Raw genomic sequence first — 24,216 nt, forward strand, 5'->3', positions numbered from 1 at the left:
GAGGTTGGCTTCCTCACCTAACCCAGAGACAGAGCAAGACTCTGTCTCAAAAAAAAAAAAAAAAAAAAAGAACGCTTCTCTGGCTTCGATTTGATTCCATCTCAAGCTCCCTGAGGAGGTTGGCTTCCTCACCTAACCCAGAGACAGAGCGGCAGGGTAGTAGGTCCCATCATATCCCCCCACAGGAAAGGGCACTGGAGGACAACGGACCTCTTGTACCATCAAGAAGGTGTGGCAAAGGAGAATGGAGGAAGAGAGAAACCAAACACCTCCCCCAAGAACGTGGCTGCAGAGCCCATCTCAAAGAACATTTCCAGGGTAGCCCAGACTTCCCTCTAGCTCGGATGATCAGGGAATGGCTATCGGGTCTTCCAACCTCACCAGGGTATCATAAAATGTATAATGTGATACATACTTCAACACACAAAAAAATGTGGAACAAAATTCATCTCTGCTCATTATTAGGGATTTCAACCATTGCACACTAGCCTTAGAAAAATTCTGGTTATCTGAGCGCTCCAGGGGGTTTGCTTCTGGATATGTGGTGCGTCCTCTCTGCTCATTGATTCCTATGGATTCGTCATTTAGCTTCCTTTTAACTTCCTTATGCAGCTACCAGCTCATCACATCGAGGAAATGATGCAGGATGAGGCGAGACCATCCCGGTTCTAGGTGGTTGTCTCAGGGAGAGCCCAAACTTGCTTTCAAAAGCAGTAAGAGCAGCGGCCCCGAGGTACAGGGTTGGAGAAGGCCATGGTCCTGTGACCTACCCGCCTATCCCTTCCCCTTCAGAGCAACCCAGTTGCTTTTCTGTAGCAGACATGCAATGACAAAGCCCTAAATCTTTGCCCTCCTCACCAGGGTCCCAATGTGCCAGGACTAGGGACCTGTCATCTCAACTGCCCTGAGCATTGCCAGTGTCATCAGCCAGGCCAACATCCCTTTCCATATGAACAGCTCAGCAGATTGGACCTGCCCCATATGCCTGCATTGGAAAACGATTGACAGGGAGCCATGGAAATCCTCCCGAGTTTTTTTTTTTTTTTATTAGCAGTATTTATCACCTTCTCAAAATCAATTGCATATTTTAAATTAAAACAAATGACTATTTCTAGACTAATCAATACTTGCATCTTTGCCTTTTAAAAAGTAAAAAGTTTAATGTAAAGAAATCCTCATCTTTGCTTCCATCAATTCAATTTTAACATAATTCAATATTTAATAAATATAATCCTCTTTGTGCAGAACAATGTCATAGAAAATGCGAAAGATTTCATGGTATCCAAGATCTCGTGAGATGGAAAATGGTGCCTCTTCCCCTGGAAACTCCCCACCTCTGGGTACTTTCCTCACTTCCTTCACATATCAGAAGCTGTTTATTCCTATGAAGTATAAAAAAAAAATGGGTTTATGTATTTAATGATTCTAAAACCAAAATGCTACCTACTATCGGCACAACTGCCATTTTTATCTCTTTAAACTTCTCCAGCTTGACGTTTCTAAAAGGGCAAAAGCAGAAAACCCTTATATAATACCTAATTTGTACATCTGCGGTTTCTTTCAGACTGGCACAGGCACCATATGTTTTTAATTATCATAATAGCCCTAAAGAACCTGTTCTGTGGGAAACACATATGATCCTTTTATTACTGGTTTGTAATTTAAACAGTTTTAACAGAAAAGGTCTGGCTATCGGGGAGTGACAGGCTCAAAGGCCTAAGTTCCCAGCCATCGACCTCTGGAAGCTCAAGTTCAGATCCCACCCACCGAGGGGGACCTCCTTCCCCCTGCCTGACAGAGGTAATTGGGCACATATGAAGCGGCTCTGTAGGACCTTAAAAGACATAATCTGGGATCTCCAGTGACGCCGGGTTTTGGTCAGAGCCCGGCACAATGAGAATAAGGTTGATAAATATTATCCTGGTCTGACCTCTGCTGCTGTCGCGGTTGGGGGCAGGGAGGGGCAGCTGGAGCCCTGGGCCACCCACTCTCTATGCTCCCCCAGACCTCAGGGAACAATTGCAAGGTGGGGGTCAGTTTTCTTCGGGGCCCTCTCACTGTGGGGGAAGGAGGGAGATGACAGGTTTTTGCTTTTATTCCCTGAGGCTGGAAAATGACTGAATAAATATAGCCCTAAAAAGAATTGATTCGCAGACTGTCACGTGGAAGGACTCGGTTATCACTGGGACTTTGTCATTTATGGAGAGGTGAGGACACTGAGGGGACAGGAGGAGATCTGCTCAGGGTCATGTGGCAGGTCCAAAGCCACTCGGGTCACAACCCAAGCACCTGGTCCCCACCCAGTGCCCCGCCTGCGTGCTCCAGGACAGGGCTCCCCAGGCTCTGTCGCAGGTTAGGATCGCCCAGTCGCAGAATCGCTGCTCAGAAATGGCCCATTCCCTCCTGACATGAACCTGGCAGGCTGGCAGGAACTGGCTGTTGTTATGCACTGTTGGTTGGTTTCTTTGTTTTTAATGCATCTCAAATGTGTATTAAAGGCACAGAAAAGCACCCACAAGGTGAGGCAGCTGAGTGGCCACTCCCAGGGACCTCCACAGCCCAGAGAGGCCAATCCCAGGAACCACCACTGCCCAGAGAGGCCATTCCCAGGAACCTCCATTACCCAGAAAGGTCACACGTGGGGACCCCCACTACCCGGAAAGGCCACACACAGGGACCTCCACTGCATGGAAAGGCACACGCAGAGACCTCCACTGCCCAGAGAGGCCACTCCCAGGGACTTCTACTACCTGGGGAGGCCACACGTGGGGACCTCCACTGTCCAGAGAGGCCACATGCAGGGACTTCCACTGTCCAGCCCCGAATCTCAGCCCTGCCCTATTGTTTACATGCTGAGTGATCTTTGGTGCAACTAGATGCTGCTCGGTGACTCAGTTTCCCCATATGTAAAATGAGAATAATAAATACTCCATCCACATCCTCGGGTTTTCATGAGGATGAAATGTAAGAGTCTAATTTGCACTCTCATCTGTATGGGGCTTAGAACAGGACTTGGCACAGAGGAAGTCTTTACTATTTACAACTTTGCTTGGAAGGTTAGTGGGTGATTTCGGAGGACCAGATCCTGCTGCTGGGATAAAGGGAGCCGTTCCTTGGGCATGGAGATATTTTGGGGAAACAGTCATCTGCCCTAGACCCAGGATGCCCCCACATGGCTGGTTTTTGAATGGAACAAAACGTCCCGGTGGTAACTGATTCCTGGGTGACCCCTCATAGACAGTCAGGGTGTGGGGCGGGGTTAGGAGCCGTGGCCTACTGAATTTTCCTCTAGGCTGCCCAAAGGCCAGGACTGATTTTACATAGTCGCCATGAAAGTGACTTTCTTTATTCCACGATTGCTTGATTTTAGCATCCAAACGTGACCTGGGATATTTTATTACTTGGATTGTGTTTTCTGTTTATTGGTGGTCCCAGCCTGACATTAGAAATGCTGTGTCTTGGAGGACTGGTGTGACGCCGTTGGTGACACTGATTGCTGTCATCTGTGAGATGGGCTATCAGGTTTAATGCTTGGCATCGGAGGTGTGTGTCTCAGGGAATTCCTCTCCCTGACTCTGCAACAGCTTTCTTCATGCCCGGTGTTCAGCTGGCCAATCTGAGGCTCACAGGGGCCCCTGGAGTGGGAAGGTCATGACCTGAGGCGCTAGAAGAGTAGAAAATCACAGCAAGAGCAGACAACAGGCATTGGAGATGACAGAAGGTGGAAAGGTGGGAGGGGGTGAGGGTTGAAAATTCACCTGTTGTGTACAGCGTTCACTATTCAGGTGACGGATACACTAAAAGTACAAACTTCACACGCAACGTAAGGAATCTGCACGTCTACTCCCTAAATATATAAAAACAAACAGAAAATTTTTTAAAGAAAAAGAAAAAAGACTGTGGGCAAGCCGCCTTGCGTCCCTTGGCCTCAGCTTCCTCATTCATAACATGGGTTCTGATAATGACAGAGGGTGTCTGGTTACGCAGAAGTGGCTGGGGTCCAGAAGTGCTGAAGGCCTGGTTGGCCTGGGGGCTTCACAGGAGGGTGGGTCCACACCGGGGCAAGGCTCGGAGTAAGTCCAGTAGCAGGCCAAGTCTCCCCAGATCACCCCATCTTTCCTCCTCTGCAACATGCTCTCTCCCTGGGTCAGTAGATTCACTCAGCTGACCTCACCCTTGAAGAAGGAGGGCAGGGAGTCACAAGCCCAGATCTGGCTTCCTAAATGACCCCAGAAGACCAAGAAGAAGCTATCAGATAAGTTAAAAAAAAAAAAAAAAAAAAAAAAAAAAAGGAAGGGAGTCTACACAGTCCCCACCCCAGAGGGGCCGAGCTTTCCTTTTGGCAAAAAGAGGACCAGATGGCCACCCTCGTTTGAGATGTCAACGGTGACCTCCCAATGCAACAAACAGAAGTGCATCTTAATCAGAGTTCTTCCCGGACAAGGCAATGCCACGGACCCACCCCTCTAGGAAGTAAGACCTTCTTAATCACAGCCTTGCAGCCACAGTGGCTGTTCTCCACCCCTGCCCGCCTGGTGCCAGCCCAGCTCTGGGCCCAGCCGAGCCCAGGCAGTAGTGAAGCGCCTCCCCGTTTCCAATCCTTGGAGTCATAACTCACATTACTTCCATCCCATCTGCACCCAGTGAAGGCAGAGCAGGGAAAAGAGCATAAAACACAAAGTTCCCACAGACAACATCTGTCTCAGTGCAAACAATGGACCATTATCTTGTAAATAATTCTGATTAAGCTGCAGCATTTCCTCCTGAAACTGGCGGTGGGAGTGGAGCAAGCGGGAGAAGGCGCTGCTGGAGCTCCAGCCCGAGCGCCAGGAGCTGCACTTGGGGGTCTCCCTGACCCTCCCCAACATCTCTACCCACAGCCACTGAGCACCCTTCTCCCCAGCCCGACCACCAGGACCACCAGCAGTGGGAGGACCCATCCCATCAGCCTGGGCACCTACAGTCCCAGGAGGCTTCAGGAAAGTTTCCCTGCCAGGATCCTTTCGTCTCTACTGGCCTCCTTTCTCTCTCTCTCTCTCTCTCTCTCTCTCTCTCTCTCTCTCTCTCTCTCTCCCCTCTTCACCCATTTCTTCCACTCTTTCCTCTCCTCCGGATGCAACCTCCATCATTTCTCTTCTACTCTCTTCTTACTTGTTTTCTCTCTCACCCCTTAGCCCTCAGATCCTCTATGGCACTCTCCTTCTCCTTTGGTGCCCCCATCCCAGGCCCCTGGGGCTACGCCTCCTCGCTGCCCCATCCCAGAGACACCTTGACATGGTGGGAATTATGTGTGTCTGTCTGGAGGTTCCAGGCCTGTGGGCCCCAGCCTGTCCTTGGGCTCATCTGCAGGGGTTGTCAGGCTGGGAAAGGGGCCCATAGGAATCCCTCTTCCCACCACTGGAGCATCCATCAGGCCCAGCGCCTCTCCCTCCTGTGTCTTCTGGGATGTGAGGTCAGCCTGCCTGGCAAACCCCAGTCTCATCACCCACCTCACACAACACTTCCTGTTGCAAAATCCAAAATCCACTGTCGCAAAGTAAAACTGGGGACTTCACAAAACCACCCCAACATGACATCCAGGTGTTTAACCTGTGGGAATTAGAGGGGATCATTCACTTTGCAGGGGCATTTACCTCACAAGCCTCAAGGAAATTCCCTTTGTGATTTAAAATTAAATTACTGAGTATCATTTAGAAAGGACAGTTCTAGAGCCCAAAGTCTTAATGTAACCCAAAAGCCACTGATACAAGAATCTTGGCCACCGATTGGCCACCAGAGATGATTTTTTAAAATTTCCTAATGGTAAATACTTTTTACCACTAGAAAACAGTGAAAACAGCTCAGTTGGAGCCAATGGGGGTGTGTCTGTCCATCGCAGGAATGGGCTTGTTGAATTATCATATGGGTTCCCCAACAGACCTCCAGATGTGTTCACCCCAGGGATGGGAAGAATCCCAGATGGGCCATCCAGAAAGAGGCCTTCCAGCCGTGAGTACAAATTGGCAAGGATGAGGGCGGGGCGCCATGATTTATAATAGCCTGCCCTGATTCTCCAGCCACTTGGCAGGGTTTTAGTGGGTTCTGGGTCTTCATCGAAGCTCTGCCTGGAGCCTACATGGCTTTCCGAAAGCCTAAAATAATTGAAATGAGGGTGACTCGACAACTTCCAAGTTCTTCATATTCACTTTATTCTTTTAAAGGATACACGAGTGCCTCATTTGATGGATGATAATACTGAGGCAATTGCATTAAGAAATGCCTATGACAAGATGTCCAGTTGAAAGCAAAAAGCCAAGGACTTGAGGGTTTCCCATGTGGAGATAGTGCATACTGTTCCAAACTACCCCGGGATTGCAAGCCCAGAGTGATTTTGAGTGACCAAGGGAATTCTCAGGATGGAAAAGTGGAACGGTCACAGGCGCAGAAGGAAGTGAATGTGAACTGCTTCCATGCCCCATGTGTGCAAGATGAGAGCCTGAGCCTGCATCTCTCAGTGCCTGGGTTCCCACCCTCTAAGTGTGGCGGGTACATGTATTGAAAGGAAGTAGGAGGCACTTATATCCAAAAGGGACCCCCCTGGATTCACACATTGGTATCTGCAAAGCGCTCGAAGATAACCTGATCATCATAAAAAATACAATCTTCTCAAGCTCAACTGTGAACTCAACAGGTTGAAAAAGAAAAGAGAAAAAAAGTCAAATAATCAGGTTTTCCTTGCACTTCCGTGAGCTGAAAATCCAGTTTCATTGATCTCCTTTCCTCTTTTCTTTTCTTTTTCTATTTTGACAGACTTCCAGAATTAAAAGAGAAAATCCTCAACGGTCTTCTTCTAATTTAATAGAAATATCTTCAGGATAAGGCAAGTTTTACATGCCGGTGCACTGGAATGGCAGATGGCCTTGCCCAAATGGAAATCCTGCACACTCTTATGTTTGTGGAAAACCAGAACATATCTCAGGGGCCCTACTGGTATGGGGACTCCAGGACTGACAGGGTCCCCATGGGTCATCTGAAAAGTGAGGACTAGAAAAGGGTGATGGAGACTATAGAGTTTAAGACGTAGGAGGATCCGGAGCAGACATCTGGAATGCTCCCTCCTTTAACTGACAAGAAAATGCCGCCCAAAGAGGACACGTGAGTTGTCTAAGCTCCTTGGAACATGACTGCTGCAAGGTGCTTGGTCTCTTGATCCCCAGGCCAGCCTGCCAATCATTCTTCCAATAACCCGGCCCCTAAGCTGAGAGGCCACGCCTTCCCTCCCCACAGGAGCCATGACATGCACATCTGTTCTCATCCATGGCTCTCGTTGGTCTGCGACTTTCTACAAGGGATCCAGGAGGGTGTAGAATCGTTCCCACTCGAAGCAGACACTGTTGGTTGTTGGTTCCTCACTCCTTCCCTTCTGATTATCTGGCAATGCCAATGGCCCCTTGCTTCTTTCTGCCTGAGGTCTTTCTCTCACTATGGGAAGGATGGTTGGCCATCAGGTGCACTGGAGGGACCCTTAGCTGCTGGGAGACACAGAGCTGGTGTGTAAATACCCCAGCTCCTTCAATCCTTGAAGAGACTGTTCCAAGGGCAGCTCTACACAGTACCTTAGAGGACCCCCAAAGGGGCTGAGCCCCTATAGTCCTACAGTACTGACCCTCTCATGAGTGCATCTGTGCTTGTTGGTTTACCTGCCTTCTCTGTCTCCCTTCCCTGCTCCCTCACTCATGCTTCCTGGGTCACCTCCCACATCTACTGCCTGTATCCAGGTCCTTACCTCAGGATCTGCTCTAGGGAGACCCCATCTAGGTGACTGAAGAAGTCTTAGGGGATTGAGAGGACTAACGGCCCCTCTACTTGACAAGAAAGAACTCATCCTAGTGTCCACCGGGGCCACTCTGCACCCCAGCAAAACCACCTTCAGCCCTTCCCCACGTGCAGGGCGCACCTTGGAGTGGCCTGTCCCGGTGGTCAGCCCCAGCTCTCTCCCCAGGACAGACAAATCCCTTGACTCAAGAAAAAACCGACTTGTCCATCATATAAAAAGAGCAATAATTTGGTAAATTAATTGCAAATTTGCTTTCCCCGCTTGGTTGCCTTTCTCCTTTTATGTGGATAATTGAGAGCATATTATGTTAATTTGACAACAACAGAAGTTCAAAAAGAAAACTTAACCTTGTGAGCAGTGAGTTACCATTAGATGGGTGTGTCTGGACAACTCCACAAAGAACATGAAAGACAAACCCCTCGTGAAGCCAGCCAATGTCTGGATGCACAAATGGCTATTTTTGCTAATGAAATAGCTGTGCAGAGTTCCCCAACTTTAACCTTGAAAATGCGCATCCCTTGCTCCAGAGGCAGAATCTGCTTACGCAGAGACAATATTGCCAATGCGTTGCTGCTGATTTGGGGATGTAATTTAATCATCGGGAAGTTTCTTTGAGAAAAAGTGACTATACTTATGGAATAATCATCTCCCAACATTTAGATTCTTTTTCTCCAACCAGAATATCTACAATCTCATCAAAGCAAACACACTTCCGAACATGTGTAAATAGAGAAGTGGATCTGAAGACTCTCTTACTGCAAGGCACTCTGCCCTTCCTTGGCCTCTCTCGTCTTAAGTCACAGATGTCTCCTTGGAACTCTGCTCTATATACTATGGGGCAGAGAGGGGGTCTCTGATCCAGACCAGGGGGTTCATGTTAGGAAGGGTCCGGGTCTCAGGCTGAGGGTAGATCCAATGGATGATGTTTACGTTTGCTCCAGGTCTGAATTCAAACAGGTGGGGCTTGTTATAATCCCATGTGTGGATGGGTGGTGGCTTAGGGGAAGGTGGGCTTGCTATATTTCCATGTATGGATGGATGGTGGTTTACAGGGGACATGCTCTTGTTGTAATCCCATGTGGAGATAGGTGATGGTTTACAGGGTACATGAGCTTATTATAATCCCATGTGGGGATGGGTGGTGGCTTGGGGGAAGGTCGGCGTGTTACAATTCCACGTAGAGATGGACGGTGGTTTACAGGGGAGGTGGGCTTGTTATATATCCATGTAGGGATGGATGGTGGTTTATGGGGGAGGTGTGGGGATGGATGGTAGTATACAGGGAAGGTGAGCTTGTTATAATAATCCCACTTGGGGATGGATGGTGACTTAGGGGGAAGGAACACACAAGAAACAGAATTCCCAACCCCCTTGCAGAGCTGTGAAATGAAGTTGGCTCATTCCACAGAACTGAATCCACCCAGCTCCCCGGCAAGCAGAAAACGGGATATTCCCAAGAACACGCAACTGGTGAGAAAGGAGTCATCACCCAGGGATGGGGGTGATGAGGAGGAGGTGGATGGGAAGCAGGGGGAGTGCACGGCGTGACTGCCCTGAAATGAGAAGATGGGGAGCAGGATGGAGCTGGCTTCATAAAAGTAGGAGAATGAGAATCCACACAGGCATCCTCTAAGCTTGAGAAGTTTCCACTGGGGAGCAACTCAGGAAATACCCCCTGCTTTAGAAACAGAAATGCTTCCGAGTCCCCCAGCTTGAAGATTCCATTAGGGGGATTGGGTCCCCGTGGAAAGGAAGAGAGAACAGCAGACGCCTGAATACATGGCTCCAGGGAGCCTTCCAGGCTGTCAACGCAAGGGGCTGGGAAGATCCGTTCCCTTCCGCAGCCTCTCCCTCACTGGCTTGGCACTCCCTCTGCCTCCAAAGCCCAGCCCCCCACGTCCCATCTATACCCCTCTGGGCCCCATCCCAGAAAGACTGGTAAAACCCACGGGAGCTGTGGTGCCCCAGGTTTGCAGGAAGTGGGCAGTGGGGTGTACATGACCGGTAATGCCAGGAACAGTGTGCTCAGCCCTGGACAGAGGCCCCGAGAAAAAGGCTGGGAGGAATTTTCCCTCGATGTGCACCCCATTCCCCTTGGGGCAGGTCCTCAGACTCAGGGGACATTGCAAATAAAGAAAAACCTCTCCTGGGGCCCTACTTCTTGTGCAGGCTTAGCCTACGTACACTGGCAGTGGAAACTGGCCCTGTCTAAATGTGGCCATGCAGACCTGGGGCCTGGAAGTTAGGGTCACTCACTTTACCTTTGCTAGGCATTTAGGGATCCATCACAGTTTCCATAGGAACCCATGGTACGCACTCCCAGCTTCATACGAAGGGAATCAGGCAGCAGTCGTGGGCGCTGACCACCAGGAAATCTGACAACCTTCTTCACAATCGACATTTTCTCTTTGAAGCTTTTATCACGTCTTCTCAGACTCCGAATCTCTCACTTTTTACCTCTTTCCCAAAATAAGAGACAACCTAATGCCATGATGTGGTCTTTGGAGTCAGGGTCACTTGAAAAGGTGTTATGAGAAATACAGGAGGCAATGTTTCAACCAGCTAGGGTGATGCAATTGTCCTGTTGTGGAGGCCAGGGTTGTCCGATGGGCATTTCTGGCTTTCCGTTCCCTTGTTACACAGAGGACACTTTATTTATTTGGGGGTGTGAAGAACGGACTTGGGGCTTGAGATTGTGTCCTACCCCGAGTCCCCCAACAGGACCAGTTAGACAAGGGCGCAGGGATGGTCATGGAATTTAGAAGTTTACAAAACACACCCAAGCAAAGAAGCTTGGAAACACCGTTGAAATGGCAGGACCCTAAAGTCCAGCTCACGGACCACAAAACCAAGCAACACAAGCAAAAAGCAAAATCGGTCCTTCCCGTACCTCTCTCCCCACCAGGAGGCAAAGCGGAAGAACAGGCAAAAGCCTGTTGCAGCAAACACAGGTACAGCCCAAAAAGGTCAGCAGCATATAAAGATTCCACCTCCACGAATCCTGAGTCTCTTCATTACAAACTACCCCTTCACAGGATGAAAAGAACATGTTCAGATTTGCTGCAGGAAAGCTGGGTGTCAGTGTCTCCACATCTGGGATGGGGCATGATGACCTGCATACTCCGTGCCCAAGTACCCCCACCGCCACCGCCCCAGCCACAGTTCCCGTGGGCGGTTGTGGGGCCTAGACACCTCAAAGTCACTTGTCCAGAGAAACGGGCCCATGTCGCCTGACTCTCCCCCACCCGCCACAGTCATCCACCCAAATTGGAAGGTCCTTTTCCACTTGCATGTTTATGAATTGTTACTCACAGGACCCACCAAAGGGTAGATAGAAAAATGCAACGATCTGCCCAGGCAAACAGCCCAAGAAACAGGGTAAATGGCATTCCCTGAATGTCCTGTTGAGGCTTCCAACAGAGAGAAGAATGTCAGGGGGCGAGGGGGGTGTTGCGGAATGAGTTAACATAATGACTCAAAACTACACTAATGTTTCACAGCTTTTTTTTTTATTAGCAATACCAAGATAAGTTATTGAAGCATTTTTAGTATTATTTTACATTCCATTCATAAATGACCTAACTTGTAACTCAGCATACAGCACACTTAAAGATATAGTTTGACACTTATTCAGAAAGCTACAATTATTATAACTTACATGCCTTCATTACCAGGAACACCTTAATATATCTTCTAATTACTTCAACAATACTCTGTTCGAAAGCACACAATCACCCCGTACAAGTTTACACATTTTGCTTCAATCACCATTTTTAGGTTGTAGATGTCAAGGTGCTATTCACGGAAATTTTACTGTCATCTGCTCCTGGTTAATAGGACGACCTGACACAATATTAAACTAGCAATATTTCTGCTTAAATACTATGGAGAAAGAGAATTACTGCACTTTTCTGTATTCTTCTAAAGTGTTACAAAATACAGGACAATCAGACACAAGCAGTAATACCCACGAGACCATTGCAGGACCCACCTCTACACGCTCAGGTGAGCTGGTGGAACAGACCCCACCCCCAGCCAGGTTGCCCACAGGTGAAGGGATCTGTCATCCACCAGCAGTTGTCACTCAGGATTTATGACTTTGAGGGAGTTTTCTCTCCTGCTCAAGTTACTAAGCCTTTGCAATCCATGACTAATAGTGGAACATATGGGGTAATATTTTTAGCCTCTGATTCTCTGCTATATATACTGTAGGTTGGTGCGCCGTGTGTATACACATACCTATGCCAATAGTAATTATTTATTCAACACACATATGTGTATACATTCTTCTCTTGACTTTACACGATTAACAAGCTGCAGATAACCACCGAGGACCACGAACAGACAAGGGCAAGTCCAGATAGACCGACTAGGACAGGGAGTGTCACTTACCTGCAAGAAAATGTTCAGATTTATTAAATAATCCAGAAACCATCAGGGCTAGAGGCATTTGAAAGCAAGGGCAGGGCCACATTCCCTAATTGTTTAATGGAATGATGACAATAAAGTGGTATTTATAAAATTTGGTCCTTCTGTCTCTGGCTAAAGCAAGAATAGTCAACATGATTAGGGCAGGTTGGCAATTAGACGTAGAGGTGCTGTTGATCAGCACTAAGTAATAGGAGGTAATTACTGCTTATTTGAAACCTGGGCTTTGCACACAACATCTGAAATTAAAAAGAAAAAGAAAAAACCTGATGCCTTCAGCAGGTAAGATGTAGCCTGTGTCTAGATAGTTGTCAGTTTCAACCAGCGCTTTGATTCAGCAGTTAAAAAGGTAGACGCCAAAGCTTAGACCCAGGGTACCTGCACCCACTTAAGAATGGATGTGTTCACACCGTTCCTATTTCAGATGGCGGTGGCTGGGTCTGACTGGAGGGTTTACATTTCCTCAGTGATGTGGGTATCTTTTCCGACAACACTCTCTTCTCTCAATACTCTCTTCCTTCCTCCCAATCTTAAGTCATTACCAGGGGCGGGAAAAGATATATATATATATATCTTTTTTTTTTTTTTTAAACCAAAGAGGCTGATTGCCCTCTCCTCTCACCTAGGCTTGGTCCTGAGCAGTAGGATTCATGCAATCCAAAGAGAATATGGACATAGCAACTAAAATTAATGCTACCAGACTTCTCTCCTGATTCAGAGGCCCTGTTGATTCAGCCAGTAGCTTTTGGAGCCAAAAATATGCAGCAAAAGGAAAGGAACATAAACAAGGCTAAATGTCACCAGTGTTTGCCGACTTACAGACACCATCCATTTGTTTGTTCTGAAATGACGAGTGGACCATTTGGCAAATACAATGGTATTCACACAACAGTTCTGTCATCCTGCAGTGCAAACGACATCACGTCAGTGGCATTCCCATTTAATTTAAAAAGAGGGAAGGAGAACAGAAGAAGAATGCCTTTGGAGTTTGGAGAGAGCTGCCATCCAGAGAGGCTGCCACTCCATCAGACACAGTGCATACAGCAGGGCTCTGGAGGAGGGTTGGGGAGAACCTGCTCCAGGTGCTGGAGATCCCAGGGGACATTGCCTGTGTTTGTCCCTCCAGAGTCAAAGAGAAAAGCTCTGCAGCAGGTTGCAAGGCAGCCAGCAGGGGCAGAACAGGGCAGTGATTTGCATTAACTCACAAGGTTCTGCCCTTGGACTTCAAGGCAGGCCAAATGGTCCTCCCTCCTGGGGTCTAATGTCAGGCCCTGGACACACAGTATGAATGAGAGCAGGCCAGACGGTAGAGGTCAATAGCTAATCTGTAAATTATCCAGTTGGGCAAAGGAGGTGAACGCAAAGGTGTGCTTTATCCATAGTCTCTGAGGCCAATCCATGTAAGAATCAGCTCACAAAAAAGAAAAGGAAGAGGTATGAGAGCACATTTGTCTTTAAATAAAGTAAGGCGGCAGCAGAGACAAAAAGATCTTGCAGTGGCGATGCCCCAGGTCTCCCACACCCCCAAGCCAATTGCCTTCTTGTGCTAGCTGGGTACAGCCTGCACTCCCACACACTTGGCAGATTGGAATTTTGTGGTTGTCTTCCTGTGCCATTTCCCTACCTTCACCTCCCTTGTTCATCAGAACCAGCAGGTTGTAGACTCTTGCACAAGATGAAAAATGTACCAGTAACCGTAGACTGTGTATCACAGCCTATACTCAGGGTGTCTGAGCATCTGCGGCCCTCACTGTGTATTTCATACCCCAGCCATGGCCTCCTTACAGGTCTCTAACTGACTGCAGACCTTTGCCATTTCTTGGTCAAAGACTGAGGCGGGGCAGGACTCATTTCCTACCCCCAAGCACTTGCCTGGTATCAGTAACAGAATGGAGTAACCACTGGGATGGGAGGTCATCACAAAATTGCCAGAATCATCTTCAAAGCAAACTTCCCCACAAACCAAGAAAGAGCTATCAACCATGCGTCACGGCCGAAGTGAGGAAATGAAACGTGCCTCTTTAACACTGATGGAGGTAAGGTTGATGGCTGCCGTGCTTAAGGGACGATTGCGACCCGAAGATGTTTGCACACTGACATCATCTCCCTGCAACAGTTTCACATGGATGCTGAGCTCCGCAACGTCATGCAAGCTCAACTGAGAAGCACTGATCCAAACTCTTTTATCTCTATCATCTATTTCATCCCTATGCTTCCTTCCATCAGTGAGGAAACAGGCTTTCACAGAGCAAGCTGGCTTCAGAGACAACGCACAGCCTCTGCCTCCTTCCTCTTCTGTGTGTGCTGGCTGTGAGGGGGCAGCTCTGGGTTGCACTGTGCTGGGGTGTTCTCCTGGAAGTCTTTAATGTATATATACACAGAGGTGTGGTTTCCCAGAAACAAGGTACCAGCCCATCTGGGTCAACAAGTCCTCTACCTCTGGAAAGTCTCTCTCACGTCTCTGGCTTTGGCATTACCAGACCATGGATGGGGCCCTGCTGCTGATGATGAGAGGTTTCCCGTCACCATCTCACCGTCCAGTGGACTAACAGAGGACTAGTTTTTGCACGATACATTCCCTAGGGACACCAGAGCAGGTGTTGACCAACTAAGACCCTGTGGACCAATTCCAGTGCACCGCCTGTGTCAGTACCTAAAGTTCTAATAGAACGCAACCACAGCCGTCATTTTCCTATTGTCCACGGTGGCTGCGGTGCTACCTCCAAAGCAGAGTTGGGTTGTCACCACAGATACCCCATGGCCTGCGAGCCAATACTTTTATTCTTTGGCCCTTTAAGAAACTATCTGCTACCTGTTGCTTTAGACTGAGTAGCTGGTAAAACAGTAGGTATTGGCCAGGCATGGTGGCTCATGCCTATAATCCCAGCACTTTGGGAGGCTGAGGTGGGCGGATCACCTGAGGTCAGAAGTTCGAGACCAGCCTGACCAACGTGGTGAAACCCTGTCTCTACTAAAAATACAAAATTAGCCAGGTGTGGTGGCGCATGCCTGTAATCCCAGCTACTCGGGAGACTGAAGCAGGAGAATCACTTGAACCCAGGAGGCAGAAGTTGCAGTGAGCCAAGATCGTGCCCCTCCACTCCAGCCTGGGCAACAGAGCAAAACTCCACCTTCGAAAAAAAGGAAAAAAAAAAAAGGTAGACTGCCTATGCCAAGAATGCCATAAGGCTTAGGGAGAAGAGAAGTCACATTTTAAGAGAGGTCAGCTTTGGTTGTCCTGGTTCATTCATCACACATTTAAAAATATGTAAGTTGAAGAGGTTTCAGTGGGCCTGAATTCTTGGGTGTGGGTCCCAATCATTTCACTAGCGTGGAAGCCCAGAGTACCCTTATTCCATAGTCTTGGGTATAATTTGGGTTGGGGAAGCCAGTTGCCCAATAACCTGAGGATGATAAGCTAGAGATGTTAGCACGACTGCTGTTAATGGGCTTGCATTCTCCCTCACTTCCTCCCAGGCCCATTGGGTCACTAGGTCTGGTAGCCACTGCACATAGGGCTTTGTGCCCACGATCAACATGCTGATATTTATTTATTTCATGTTTATTTTAGAGAAGGGGTCTCGCTCTGTCACCCAGGCTTGAGTGCAATGTCACAATCCTAGCTCACAGCGGCCTTGAACTCCTGAGCTTAAGCGACGCCCCTCCCTCGGCCTCCCAGAGTGCTGGGATTACAGGTGTGAGCCGCAGTGCCTGCCCTCAGCCTGCTCACAGGTGCTCCCAGTTCAGCCAGGTTTCCCTGGGTGGCAGTCACTACAGAGCAGAGCTCCTTGGGGCAAAGGGAAGTGTGTTCTTTTCCCTGCTTTCCTGTTCATCTGTTACTCATTCTTCTCTGTCCTGCCTACCCCTGGGTCCACCAAAGGACACAGTGCAAAGCCTGCTTGGGAGACCTGACACACAACAACTCCATGCCCTGGCCGTCTCTCTTAGGTTTGAAAGGCAAGGAGTAAGGGTGATCTGGTTGCTATCCAAATCCACAAAATCCCGGATAAAACACACTCTTTAACCGCTCCGTGCAGCGGGCCCCATGGGTGCTGTGCAGACCAGCCTTGGTGCTGTGTGCACAGGGAAGCTTGCCCCTTCCAAGCCAAGTGCCGACCCAACAGTGCATTAGCGTTTCTCTAGCTCGACTGGGCTTGTCTGCCTTGCTTTGCCCATGGATGCAAACACTGCTCTGGCCTTCCTCTCTCTGCCTTTCAATACTCATGTGGAGCCTGTCCCATTACAAAACCAAGGTCAAACATTCCAATAAAACGAAGGGCACCTCCGAGTTCTCCCATAGCACTGGAGCACCCTTGTACGTTATGTTCTTTCACAGAATAAAGAAATGTGACTCGTTCCTGGAGACTGGAAGTCACCTCAAGAAACTAAGGATTTGATAGGAGTGGGATTTCCTATAATGAGATCAGACCCCTAGTGGGATCTGACCCACTGTGGAAACAAGGATGCCTGTCCTCTGGCTTAATCCAAGATGGCTTAACCTCTTCCTTGGGATTATTATAATATGTCTCTGACAGGCAGTGTGCTATCCTCTGTGGAAAGAGCTTTAGAAAATTCCCACTCAAGCTCTCGACACTGTCATATGCAACAGGCGTCTCCCCACCCAAATGGCTGGGTTGGCTTCTCCCTTCGATGGCTCTCCTTCTGCACCAGAGCTAGGAATCCACTGGCTGTTAGGATAGGCAGGGCACACTGGCCAGGACCCTGGCTCTATGGCACCAAGGAATTTAGGACCAGAGTTTTAAAAGTTAGGAAGAAGGCATGCAGAAATGACAGAAGATCCTGAAAGTACAGCCTGCAATATGAGTATCACCCACAGACTAGGGTGAGACACCACCTTCTCCAAATCAACAGCAAGGGTTGAAGGAGCTGCTGAGATCTGTGGGGAGTTTATATGATTTGAACTAGGTATTTCTGATGCTTCTTCAAACACTTTTACACCCCTTGAGAACAGAGCTCTTCCTTAAGAAACACAGGAACATTAGCTCCTCCTATAAGCCTGTTTCTATAATCATGAAAGTGGGGATTTAGGTTTACTAACCAGACAAAACCAGCCCTGAACTTTATCCATCTGAAATGAGAAATCTAGGAATGATGCTTTGGTCTGACAAAGCCCAGATTCTTAAGGAGAAATAGTGATCAGCCTGGTAGGCGGATTTAGAAACCCGTATCTACTTTGAGTGAAGAAGAGAAGGAGGAATAAACATTAGAAATATTTTATTCATTGTGCCAATATCACTTCCACCCTCGCAAAGGGAAGCTAGTGGGGGTTTAAGGCTTACAAATGTCACTTGTGCTTCCTGTCATGCTAAAAAGAGAGTGAATTACACTACTTAAGAAACAAACAAACAAACATAAAACAGCCCATGTGGATTTATGTGTTCCTCCTAGATGGTAACTTTTAGAAAGGATGAATATGTCTGGACCTTCTGGGATACCACAGTCGCCCGCAAGAAAATGAGAAGAGAACTGCAATTATGGTGGGCCAGATATGGGGGGAGTGGGATGAGAACTGGCAGAGCCAGACCCATCCTAGAGGCAAGAGGGCAGTGGCCCTATCCCCAGGCAAATGCAAGAGCCAGGGAGGATCTTTTCCTGCCTGTTCCCAAACTAAAGCAAGAGGAGGCAGAAGAAATGGGGCCAAACAGAATGCAGAACTCACACTCTCTAAAAATAGGCAGCTTGTGGCCAGAGTCAGTTTCAGCATCTTCCCAGGAGTGGAAGGTGGGACAAGGGCCCTGAACCCTCTGATGCAGAAGCAACCAGGAAGCCTTCAAGCTTGGCTGGCATGAGGGTCCCCAAGTCCCATGAAAGAGGTGGGGGGTGAGGGGCACAGCTTACATCCCTGGGTCTGCTGCCCAAAGGCTGAAAGGTGGACTAGGCAACCGGGCTTGCACATAGTGGGGAAATGTCAGGGGCGTGTTGTGTGCTGCTGTTTTGGGAAAAGGTGAGAAGTGCCTAAGAGCTTGCAGCCCATAGAGAAAAGGCTCTCAAGACCCGGCAGGCTCCCTGACGTTGGCTTCCCATTCAACCTTGCCTGGTGCGAAAGGATACCATTGGGCAAACTTCCTCGAGCCAGGCAGCCTTCCTTCATTACTGATAGGAAGATGGGAAAATTAATAGGGGTAATATGAGCTCATTTCAATAATAATGAGCTCATGAACATGCCAGGTTTTGATCTTTTCTGATGCATGGATTCCTGGCAGGAACTATGGTCCTACGTAGGTAGTTGAAAGAACTGAAAATAGACTTTAAAAAAAAAGGCTCTAAACAACAATAAAAAAGAAACCACCCCAATCACAAACCTAAAACAACAATGAAAAAAAAAAAAAAAGCCTTAAACATTGCTCCACCAGTTAAAAAAAAAAGGAAAAAATTTGGACTGACATAAAACACTTTTTTCCCTTCTTTTAAGTATTGTTTTTAACAGCTTCAAAAGTAATGAATTGTATGTGGCTAAAAATAGATCTGGGGGTAGTGGTTAATGGGGCCTTGTGAATCATTCAGCATAAGGAACTGTCAATATTTTTTTGAGCTGTCAGAAATCCATTTAGTGATTTTCGACAATTCAAAAAAATATTTCTGACCGCTTGATTCAGTTCCTAGTGAATTAGGGAAGAAGAGGAATAAAAGAAATATATCAATCTAAATTATGAACCCAGAGTCTAGCTTCCTGAATTCTGCTCTGTGCTTAAAGGAACAACACGATGTTGAGGTTCAAAAATATTCTCTTCTATTTCTCCCCTTCCTTCCCTTTTCTTTCCTTTCTTCCTTCTTTCCTTCCTCCCTCCTTCCTTCCTTCCCTCCTTCCTTCCTTCCTTCTTTCCTTCCTTCCTTCCTTCTCTCCCTCCCTCCCTTCCTTCTTTCCATCCTGCCTTCCTGCCTTCCTGCCTTCCTGCCTCCCTGCCTTCCTGCCTGCCTTCCACAGGTGAAGTGAAATTATAGATATCCATTCATAAATTACAGATGGAAAGGTATCATGGTCATTTGTCTCTGGTGAGGATATTTGGGGCTGGTTTCAAACAGAAGAATATGTTGAGCTTCTTTTCAGAGAAAGGCTTTCAAATACGGATATCTGGGTGCCAAGAGAATGACTTTGATTCCCCCTGACCACCCCAACATTCATTTGATCCAAATCTAGTCCTTAAATTTATCATTATGTTCTAAAATCTGGAATTCCTTTGGGGTACCCATATGCTTTAAGGAGCTAAAGAAGTGTCAGTTTGCTACAGGATCAGACAAGCATGAATCCAAGATGCACAGGGTCACATCACTACTGTTCAGGGACTTCACAATGTACATGTCTTGTTAGAACAACAGACAGACAGGTGAACAGACAGACAAACAGAAGGCAAGCGCAGAAGGCCAAAGTCACAGTAACTGCCATTTGGTTTGTCTAAAAATGAGTCACAAACACCCAGAAACCATCTCCCTCTTTGGAGAGAAGGTCGCTTTATTTCTATACTGTGGTTAGTGTGATATGATTTTAGTATCCTCTAAGTCAATAAAAGACAAGTTTAAGAAAGCAGATTTGGCTTAGCAAAGCAGTAAGGAATTGTCTTTAGGCATCTTTTGCATAAATTGAAAAACTGAAGAATTTGCAAGTTACCATGTCTCTTTTCATTTTTGTTTTGTAAGTTGATTTTCCCCCCTTCAAGTTCTAGATGGCAAACAGGAGTAGTTCACATGGTGAAAGACCACCCCCTTTTCCATGCCTTCTGTACAGGCATTTTAGTACATTATAATGCAAATTGGAACACAAAAGTATGAGTTCTAAAACTTCTAAACAAAATGGACTTTTATGATTGTCTACATTGCAGATACAGCATTGAGGGTTTTTTCTAATATTTCATTCAAAATTTGCTCATGGATAAGTCTACCCCATTTTTGTTTTAAAAAAATGCACAATTCAGCACTGATGTTTTGGGAAATGAACTATAGGAAGAGGATTCTAAAACTTACCACACAAGTCTGGCCTCTTGATACATCCAGAATTTGCTGTGCTACTTGCAAGTCCATTAAAGGCTGCTAAGCCATCAGAGCTGTAGGCCCTGAGGACCGACAGCATGTTCATCGGCTTGTCCAGGCTCTGCGGCCCCCGCTCCGGCTTTGACAGGCCCGCCAAGGGGTCCTGGGCTTGGAGAAGACCCTGGCTATGCCACTGCTTCTCCGGTGCTTGGGATAAAGGTGAGACCAGTCCTTGGACGGGCTGGGGGGCGCCTGTGGGCTGCAGGCTGTCCCCGCCATCACTGCTGCTGTCTTTGCTGAGGGCAGACAGGGGCTTGGTCATCATTTCCGGTTCGGTTTCAACATCCTCTTCATCGTTGTTCTCTCCCTTGGAGGAGTCCATGTCCTCTGAGGAGGCGATGTCGGAGAGGTCATCAGTAGTGTTCTTACTCGTGGTTTCGGGGATCAGGATGGGGGCATCCTCTTCAGAGTGGGCCTTTCCATCAGGCTCCTTGTTAGGGCAGGAACTGGAGGCCCCCGAGCCAACCATGCCTGGGTAAACACCAAACTGCTTGTAGAAGTCGGATGGGAAGTTACAAAATGCAGGGTCCACGTGGCTGGTCCATGTGCCGCTCTTCTGCTCCCCCAGAGTCTCCTTGACCTGACCTTGGGCCATCTTCTCAGAAGCAGAGTCTAGAGAGCCAATCATACTGGAGAGGCCCATGTCTTTGTTTGATTGTACTGAGGGCAGCAGGGCCATCTTACTCGCCTCCCGGGCTTGGTCTTTGCAGTTGACTGTGACCCCGATAGTGTTATCTTTGCGTTTCGCTTTGCCCAGGTGGTTGGCCTGGAGATGCAGGGCCATGAGCTCCATGGAGGACGTTGTGAAAGCACAAAACAAGCAGCCGTGCCACGCGATGCTGTCCTGCACAGTTACCGAGGAGCCCGGGAGGGAGGCGGCATCTGGCCGCACAGACAAGTCTAGGGGTTCATACTGAGATTTCTCGGACTTCCTCTGGGAGGACTTGCCACTGGGTTTCTCCTCGCCACCATCCACTCCGTGGACTTTCATGGAAGGGGGGTCAGCCAGGGCTTTGTCCTTCACGTCCTTCTCCTTCTTCAAGGAACTGAGGACAAAGCTGTCCATGAAAGCTTGCAAGGACCCTTGGAAATTCACACCGTTGCTCACGATGCTTTGATAAGCTCTTCCAATCTCAGAGAAGTGGGTGCTTTTGGCAGGAAGGTCGGCGCCTTTCAGAGCATCTGAGGGGATCTCTGAAGACATGCCGGTGGCCTGCCCCGAATGATCTCCGGACGAGAGCACACCTGATGTCCACTGCTGAGATGCAGGGCCTCCTCTGAAGTCGATTCCAGGGAGACCCTTGAAGGCGCCCCTCAGGATGTCTGGCCTGATGAACAGAGAAGCTTTGCTTGACATCTCGTCCTTGTGGTCCTGATTCGGGGGCTGCCCAGACAGCGGCCCAGCCCCATTCTGCCGCTCCCGGTGGTGTCGCTCTAAGTGGTATTTTAAGGACGCTGACTGCGTGCCGGCATAGTCACAGTGCGGACACTTGTAGGGTTTCTCACCTGCAAGATTTTGATATAAGAAAAAAAAGAGGCGTTTATCTCATTTTGGTGTGCTGAACGAGGCTGGAAGGATCAACATTTGTTCTTTGAAACAAAGCAGCTCAAACTAATAATTAGAGAACAACTGTTTTTTAATAGAAGAATAATTCGTACTCTTAAGCTTTTTTAATGATTTTGTACCATTTGGGACTATTCAGGAATGACATACTATCTACACACAATTAGCTATCTTTTTCTTTATCTAACATGTGAAAACGGCTGTAGATTTAAAAGCTATGATTATGAAAATTAAGCATAATAATTTCAGCCACAGTGATCATTAAAAGTAGAAGTTTAAAAAGAGAAAGTATGTAACAAATGGGTGGTTGCAATATTTTGTGTATACAATAGCTCTAAAATTTGTTTAAATTATACACATGGAAACCATTTTTAAACCTAAAAATTTTATGGCACTGTTACGCAAGACTGAAATGAATGATTTAAGTCTTGCTCTGCAGTAAATCATGGATATAATTAGCAAATGGCATACTGCACAAGTAATTTATCATTATTTGGAGGGCACCATTCCAGACGGGCTCAGATATCTGCAGACCTACTGCACTGTTTCTAAATAAAGAACTATAAATACAGATTCTATAAAATATTAATACCATTACAGTGCATTATGATTGCAGCATGTAAAGACATATAGTTAAGATAAAAAGCAGTCAATAAAACTTAAAAGAAAATGAGTAATAAAAAGGCACAAAATATATTTAGTTTCTGTATTTGAAATTAACATTATCTACTGGTCTTTGTAGTGCCTTAAATTTGTACTAATGGCAAACCTAATGCTCCAGTAGTAAAATGTGTAATTTACCTATAATAAGCGCTTTCTAGAGAATAAAAATAGCTTTAAAGAGTGTTTTAAAACATATAAGATAATTTTCATGAATTAAATATTTATTTAAATTCAACACCCCCAACTTCTATTGTTCTTTTCACAATGTGGAAAGATACCAGAAGAGACAACTTACATTTGCTGGCATTGGGGGATAGAGAAGGGAAAGAAGGTAAATGACTGCAGGTTTAAATATATTTCAAGAATTTGTTAGCAATCCCAGGGCTTTTCTAGACTTTGCAATCAAAAGGCTCTCTGGAAGGAATGGGGACTGTGACGGTCCCCACTCTCTTATTCACAATGCTGCCCTGTCGATATCCACAATTATTTCTTCTAGGAACCTCAACTATTCCCCCTCCTCTTCCTCTGCTCTATTATAAAATAGACTGATCTAAAAAGTAACAGCAAATCATCAGTGAATGGTGTCTTCTGAAGACATTTCACTGTGTCTAATCTCAGCAGAAGGCATGAGTCCCAGTCCTCCAGGCACAGGGCATTTGGGGGCATGGACTTTGTGAGCAAGAGGGCCACCACCCTGGCTCTGAGCAGGAGATGACACGTCATGTCTGAGCAGGAGATGCCAGAGCCATGGACACCCTGCCTGCCTTATCAGAACAAGGGTGTCAGGTGCTATGAGCCGCTGAGATCTCTCCTGGACACTTTCAGAGGTGGCCCTTAAGTCTAGGAAGGGAACCCAGCAGCGAATCCGTTTCTCTAAACATAAAGGTCACAGTCATCTCTAACTAGACCAATGACATGGATCTAGGAGGAAGTCTCTATCCCTTTTGGGGTAAAGGTCCAGAGAATTTCAGGCAGTATTTTCCCACTTCTTGGAGTCAGTCCCGGGTTAGACTCAGACTCATTGAGCTACTGCTTTTTGGACATCGCATCGCAGGCCAGGCTGGGATGGGGCACTTCTGGGCAGCAGGATGTCACAGCTGATTTAGCTTACCTGGAAGCCCAGTGATCAGGTGTGACAGGCAGTACCTGAAACTTAGAGGGGTTGTGATGGGACCCGCAGCAGGCAGGCCTACCTAGAAACTCAGGATCCTGGGCTACGGGTGAGAGCAAACCCTGTGGGAGGGCCGGGCAATGAAAGCCTGCAGAGGTGAGGTCTGCAGGTGCCGGGTGGGACTCAGGCTGTGTTTAGAAATGCACCTGGAAATGATTACGTGCATCTGGCAGGCAAAGGGGCCGTAGAGAAAGCACGGGCATTCATTAGCGGGAGTTAAAGAGGGGGAATGTGGACTTTCCTCTCAAGCCTGGGGATGTGGAGAGCTGCCTTTCTGGGTGGGGATGCACAGAGGATGTGCATGTCTATTTCCAACCGATACAGGTTTGAAAGGCACATGGGAGACTGAGCGTGGTGGCTCACATCTGTAATCCCAGCACTTTGGGAGGCCGAGGCAGACAGATCACGAGGTCAGGAGATCCAGACCATCCTGGCTAACATGGCGAAACCCCGTCTCTACTAAAAATACAAAAAATTAGCTGGGTGTGGTGGTGGGCACCTGTAGTCCCAGCTGCTCGGGAGGCTGAG

General features: G+C 47.5%; 1 protein-coding gene across 1 annotated transcript in view; it reads right to left on the minus strand.

Moving 5' to 3' along the window:
• Positions 1-11,303: 11,303 nt before the first annotated feature.
• Positions 11,304-24,216, minus strand: part of ZNF536 (zinc finger protein 536) — a 195,736-nt gene continuing 182,823 nt past the window's right edge. Inside the window, exons 4-5 of the mRNA XM_011995257.1 lie at positions 20,225-21,796; positions 11,304-12,208 (exon numbers count right to left, since the gene is read on the minus strand). Of these exons, the coding sequence (XP_011850647.1) occupies positions 12,201-12,208; positions 20,225-21,796 (1,580 nt within the window). The 3' untranslated portion in view covers positions 11,304-12,200. The remainder of the gene's footprint in view (positions 12,209-20,224; positions 21,797-24,216) is intronic.

This window comes from Mandrillus leucophaeus, unplaced genomic scaffold (assembly GCF_000951045.1).
Source record: "Mandrillus leucophaeus isolate KB7577 unplaced genomic scaffold, Mleu.le_1.0 Scaffold48, whole genome shotgun sequence".
Classification (NCBI taxonomy): Eukaryota; Metazoa; Chordata; class Mammalia; order Primates; family Cercopithecidae; genus Mandrillus; species Mandrillus leucophaeus.